The sequence below is a fragment of the Kryptolebias marmoratus genome, linkage group LG8 (genome assembly GCF_001649575.2).
Source record: "Kryptolebias marmoratus isolate JLee-2015 linkage group LG8, ASM164957v2, whole genome shotgun sequence".
In the NCBI taxonomy this organism is placed as follows: Eukaryota; Metazoa; Chordata; class Actinopteri; order Cyprinodontiformes; family Rivulidae; genus Kryptolebias; species Kryptolebias marmoratus.
Genome location: NC_051437.1, coordinates 4026050 through 4032653, shown reverse-complemented (window position 1 = coordinate 4032653; position 6604 = coordinate 4026050). Strand labels below are relative to the sequence as shown.

Here is a 6604-nt window from a genome sequence, read left to right as displayed (position 1 = left end):
TTTCATTTGTTGTCATTTGTAATCATCAAAATTAAACGAAATAAACATTTGAAATATATGAGTTTGTATGTAATGTATGAATATAATATACAAGTTTTACTTTTTAAATGGAATTACTGAAATCAATCTACTTTTTCATGATATTCTAATTTTATGACCAGCACCTGTACTGACCACATTTTATCATTCTGCTGCTCTCTTTACTCTCTCTATTCAACATGTTTATAAGTGCAATTAGTGCTATCATTAACCTGTGTTTTTCTTTATTTTTCTTCTATAGAAACTACACCTGCACCAATCCTTCTGTGTTTGTGTGTCTCTTCCATGTCCTCTCAAACCCCAGCCAGCCAAGGCAGATGGCTGTCCATCTTGAGCTTGGTTCTGCTGGAGGTTATTTCTTGTTAAAAGAGAGATATTCCTTTTGTTTTTTAATTCCTTTTTACTGTTGCCAATGTGCTTGCTTCAGATGGGAGATTGTGACGAAGTGAAGATTCAACACAATCTGCTGGCTGCTTTACATGAATAGCTTTTACTAATTGGCGTTTTACAATGTACTGCATGTGAATGTTTTTGTACAATGCCCCGAGATGACTCTTTATTCCTGATAACTTTCTTTTGATTCTAGGTAATTTCCTCTTGATTTCTGCAAATATCCTGCTGATTCCTGATAACTTGCTGTTTATTCCAGATAACTTCCTGATTATTTCTAACAACTGTCTGTTAATTCTTGATAACTTTCTGTTTTTTCCAGATATATTCCTCTTAATTCCTGACAATTTTTCTGATGTCCAATAACTTCCTGTTGATGCCTGGCAACTTCAAATTAATTCTTGATAGTTTGTTTTTGTTGAGAGTTGATAGCTTCCTATTGATTCCTGATAACTTCCTGTTGCTTCTTGATAACTTTTTGTTACTTTGCAGGATGATCAGGTCTCACCGGAGAAGTTGTCTAGCAGTGGTGGCACACTGAGGGAGCCGGTGTCACTGGCTCACTCTGCCTACTCCCTGGCTGCTTCGGCTTTCTCCTCCCAGGACACACAGCTCTACATCAACAGATCTAGCCTCAGCTATGGTTATCGTGGATATCCAGGCCCAGGTGTCGCCATTCAACAACCCATTTCTCTGACAACAGGCATTGCTGCTCCGAGCAATGGTAAGGATGTAGACCAGTGGAGGGCAAAGAAGATAGAGATAGATTTGAAAAATCTGAGTTGTGAAATGAAGCAAGAGGCAAGCAGCTAATTAAAAACAAAGAGTTAAAGGCCTCACATATCACCTGCCATTTGAATGACTCAGCTACAACCACACCAAATTTTAGGTCAATAGCTGTGAAGTGTGCTTGAGTCTTAGCAATTTTCATGTTTGATTAAGGTGCTTAGCTGTGGTGGTCATCTTGAATGGGATTTACTCATAAAATGTATCACTTGTAGGTATGCTTCCAATGATTGCTTTCTGAGAGTTTCACTAAAACCCATCCAGTGCTTCATGAGATACTTTGCAAACAGACAGACAAATGAGATCACACATGCACAAACACAGACATCAAGGTGGGCAATATGTGGTCCACAAGCACTACCACTATCCATAATAAAATATATTCTTGTCTTTTTTTTTGTTAAACCATTATGACTGTCAATAAAATAACATAAGGACTGCATTGCTCCCAGTTTAAAACATTTCAAGCATCAGTCTATCAGGTCTGGTGAAGAGGAACCCAGACTGCAGACTCATCTTTGCAGAAACAAAAAATGATTTATTATAATAAGGAGAAAATAAAAGACTGACATGGCAGCAAAAAACAATGAGTAAACAAAAGACAGATAATCATGAGGAATCAAAGAAATTATCTGAATGTGGCATTCAACCAACAATGGACCAGCAAGTAATGGAAGCTAAGGAAGAAATTATAGGGATTGAGGCTGATAAAGAAGTAGACACAGGTGACTGATTACTAACTAGGAACAGGTTCTGACTGGAGACGCAGGTTAGCATGAAAACTTACTGAGGAAGTGTGAACATCGAGGGCACAGGGAGCAAAACTACACAACATAAGAAACAGGAAATAGACAAAACACACAAATCACAACAACAAACATGAAACAAAAAAACTAAAAATTACTCAGAAATTAACTCAAAAAACTCAAATCCTAACAGTCCCTCTCCTAAGTCACCAGTAATTTCACATAACACTTGTTTATTACATTGTACATTGTTTGTACATTGTACGTGTGCATTTTTTATTACTTTACAATCACTCACATTTTATTTACTGCTTATTTAGATCCCCATTTTCTATGGGGTCAGTAAAATGGTTTCATGTATTTATTATATCCACTTATTTATTCACTTCTAAATGAATTTAGTTTTGATCCATCCATCCATCTTCTACCGCTTATCTGTGGTCGGGTCATGGAGGCAACGGGTCCAGGAGAGAAACTCAGACATCTCTTAGGGAATCCCAAGAGGAGCTGGTTCCACAACCAGAATGAAAGCCACACTGCTCCTCCTGAATCCGAGGTTCGACAATTGGTTAGAGCCTCCCTTTCAACACCCAAGTTTTGTTTCAATGACATTCAAATGTAGGAAGTGACACATTTATTGACACAAAAACACTCATTTTGACCAGGAGATGTCCCTAACAAGTTATGATTAAAAAAAGCTTTGAGTAATGATCTGTTTTCAATACAATTCTGATGGAAATCTTAACTGGTTTCAAAATGTTAACTTTGCCATGACTGCTGTGAAAAGGTGCACAATTGCTATATATACTAGGGCAAAAACTGCTGCCTACACAACTCAAAATAAATGCAGTGCATAAAAAATGCCAATAGATGGCAGTGTCATGGCATCCTAAATACTAAACTTCAAACTCAAACATCTGAGTGGCAGAAAAATTGTCATCAACCAAATTCATGGGTCTGATGTAATTTGTGAGTCTTAGGTTTGGATTTTGAGCCAGGTATCATTCACATACCTGTATCAGTTGCTTAATGTTGTTCCCTTGTAGGAGTTCAGGACTGTCAGGCCCTACCTAAGATGGTCACAAGGTGTTTTACAATGTTATGTGATATTAAGTGAATATTTTTTGATGATGGGTCTGAGTGGTGCTTCTTCTATGTTAAAATGGGCTGTAAATTCAGTTCATTTACAGCATATAGCACCAGTTTATTTACAGTATACAGCACCAGTTCACAACTGAACTCAAATTCATCCATCCATTTTGTTTACCTACTTCTCTGTGCAGGCTCGCAAGGGAGCTGGTGCCTAACTCCAGCAGTCACTGTGTGAGAGACACTCTAAAAAGGTTGCAAATCCATCACAGGCTTAAGTCAAATCATTAATCCATTTCAGTCCAAAACAAATTTAGATTAAAATCCAGTTACAGTCAATCCAGTCCAATTTTATTTTAATATATTTGTACCTTATTTGTACCATATAAGTACCTTATGAAATGCCAAATAATAAATGTTTTCTCTCTAAGTAAACCAAGAGATTGAATAAAATCTTTACTTTGGTGCAATCATCCATCCTGAGCAGCACATTGACCATGGTGAAAGGAATGACTCATTTTTCAACAGGAAGAACTCTACAGCAGAACCAGGCCACCTTCTTTGACCAGCCAGAATTAGAGAGGACAGAAAAGTGTCACAGACAAATGCAGAAGGATTACTTTAGGTCTAGTTTCTATCCAAAGAAAAACAAGCAAATATGGGTTCTCCCTTGTCTCCAATCGTGTTTGTGGCGTTCATGAAAAGGATCTCAAGGAGCAGTTATGGAGAGAAGAGTGTCTGGTTTGGAAATCTCAGGGTCTTGTCTCTGCTTTTTGCAGATGATGTGGTTCTGTTGGCGTCTTCAGGCCATGACCTTTAGCATGCACTGGGACAGTTCACAATAGTGTGTGCCACCTGAAAGCCTGAAGATCACAAGCATCAAGTATTGACTTTAAGCCATGTCCTCTAAACACAGAGATTTCTCCAAATTCTTAAAATGTAAATTGATATTATGAGCTGTAAACAATAGGACCTTCAAAGTCTGACCAATTTTCTATTGAGGAACATTATTCCTAAATTGTTTCAATTTTCTAGACAGTTTTTTACAGACTGGTAAATCTCTGTCCATCTTTCCTAGAGATTCAGCCTTTCTAAAATACTTTATATACCCAGTCCTCTTACTGACCTGTTGCCAATTAACCTATTTAGTTGCAAAATACTACTCCAGCTGTTTCTTATTTGTACCTCTTACTTTTCCAGGCTTTTGTTGCCCCTGACCCAAATTGCTGCCATTAAATTTGAAATTAGCTTATTTTTTTCCACACACACTTAAACATTTTATATGTTTATTATATTATATTGTAAATAAAAGGGGCTAATGACATTTGCAAATGATTGCATTCTATTTTTGTTTTTATTTTCGTTGTACACATCCCAATTTTTCAATGATTGGAATTGTAGCTGAAAGTCATTCATTGCACATAGTGAACTTTGAGCATGAACACAATGTACAAAATCTCTTCATAATGTCTGAGATTGTGCATAATGTCATTTTCAAGGTTTGAACAAAATAGCTATAATTTAGTCATTTCTCATCATAAAATGAGATTATTCTAAAACTGGTATGAAAGGCAGTGGGTGATATGCATTCCATCAAGGCATTTTATTTGATATTATTACCTTTTTGTATGTATTGTAACTTATCTGAAGTAAAATACTTTGCGACCTAGGTTGTCATAAATGCTAAATAAATAAAAAACACATTTACTTTACTCACTTTTGTTTTTTCAAATAAATTATAAAGCTCATAAGATAGTAATTTTAGATGTTTCTATTAGCTCTACACAGGATATCCTATTGCACACATCCAAAATCTAGTTCTTTAGCAAGAACTCATTAGAAAGTAGAAGTCCTGGCTAATTGCCTTTTTTTTATTCCTATCCTTCTCTTCTCAGTGTAATATTAAATATTTTTCAATCCTGGATATATTGCCCTTTCATCCCTTCATTAAATCCTCTTCTGTCTTCTGTCTCTCCTCTTTTCTATTTTCAGGCCCCACAGACCTAAGCATTAAGTCTGTCTCTTCAATCAATCTCAGTAACTCTTCTTCCATCATCACCAACAATGTGAGTGGGCGGGGCAATGGGAACAGTGGAGGGGGCGGAGCCTCAGCACATCTCAGCCAGCCAGAGATCTCAGCTGTCCGTCAGTTGATTGCAGGCTACCGAGAGTCAGCTGCCTTCCTTCTCAGATCAGCTGATGAGCTGGAAAATCTTATTCTGCAGCAGAACTGAACACCAAACACACACAGAAATAGTGTTGTGTGTATGTGTTTCTCACCCTTCCTTTTAATGTTTTTTTTTTCCCACTATCTGTCTTCTTTCATGAATCTTCAGCCACTCTAACTTTTTTGGGTGAAAATTCATAAACATACAGCAGGAGCCATACCCAAAACAACAATCCCCAAGAAATCTCATCATCTAAATTTTGCCTCAGGTTGATTATTTTTTAAATAAAAAGGAGCAGAGGAAACTCCTCTGAAAGTCCTGCATCAGAGAGGATCTGAAAATGGGAAGAACACCTGGAAGATGAGTGAAGATTGTTGATTGTGCTGAGGTGGTTTAATGAAAACCAGAAGTAAGTAAAAAGTGATGGTTTTAATTTTTTTTCCTGTGAAGTCTGGGGAAGCTTGACTGAATTCCCAGCCAGTGTAGTTCTATTATCATTAAAAAGCAAAACTAATCCATAACTCTCAGAAAGGCTGTGACTAAAACCAGTACTTAAAAATTATTTTGTTTTTTATTCTGTTCTTGAAGCCTGATGAGCCTTTTTTATTGTTGATTTTTCCCAAGTCACTGAAAGAAAGAAAAGATACATATCTACAAAGATAGCACTAAATCTGCTTGATAAGTAAATATAAAAAACTGGAAAAGAAAAATACCTTACTTTCAAAAAATAATTTTTTTGGTCATTTTTGTACGCTTGCATGTATATTTGCTCTCAGTGTCCTTTAGCACTTTTCTGTCAACTAAAACCTTGCCCTGAACCTTTCCAATCGTCACCCTTTTAACCCAGGAAGCAACTTGCTACTTATGCATTTAAGATGACATTTTTGACCACCCAAGAGTTACCTCAAATCAGATCTGCTAATGCTCTGTCCAGTTCCTGTCTCTTACACATATTTTGCCACCAAAAGCCAGTTTACTTTGGCTTTCCCACCTGCTGTATTTGAGCTCCATGGATTTAAGGGAAAGAATCAATAGACTTGTAAAAACAAAGCATTTCAATGACTGATTTATGAAAATGTTGTTTGCTGAGTTTTATTTCACTGGGAGATTATTTTGTCTTTCAAGGGAGGGAACATTTGTATATGTGCTGAGGGTATTTCTTAAATGTTTGAGATGTTAAAAGTGACTGTTCCCTGCTTATTTTTTTTTCTTTACAAATGATTTACCTCCAACAGGACCTCAGCATGATTCTGTTCTATACCCCCTCCTCTTCTGCACTCTCCCTTGTCTGCTTTGGAACTACTTTAGACACCTGTTCCTTGTGGACCAAGAAATCCTCCTCTTAGTCCTACCCTGCCAGGTCAAGCCCATGTTTTATAGGATGAG

General features: G+C 36.9%; 1 protein-coding gene across 1 annotated transcript in view; it reads left to right on the top strand.

Annotated features, from left to right (window-relative positions):
* LOC108241798 (nucleolar protein 4-like) overlaps positions 1-5914 on the top strand; it is a 134673-nt gene extending 128759 nt beyond the window's left edge. The window contains exons 7-8 of the mRNA XM_037976938.1: positions 922-1153; positions 5043-5914. Of these exons, the coding sequence (XP_037832866.1) occupies positions 922-1153; positions 5043-5284 (474 nt within the window). The 3' untranslated portion in view covers positions 5285-5914. The remainder of the gene's footprint in view (positions 1-921; positions 1154-5042) is intronic.
* The last annotated feature ends 690 nt before the right edge of the window (positions 5915-6604 follow it).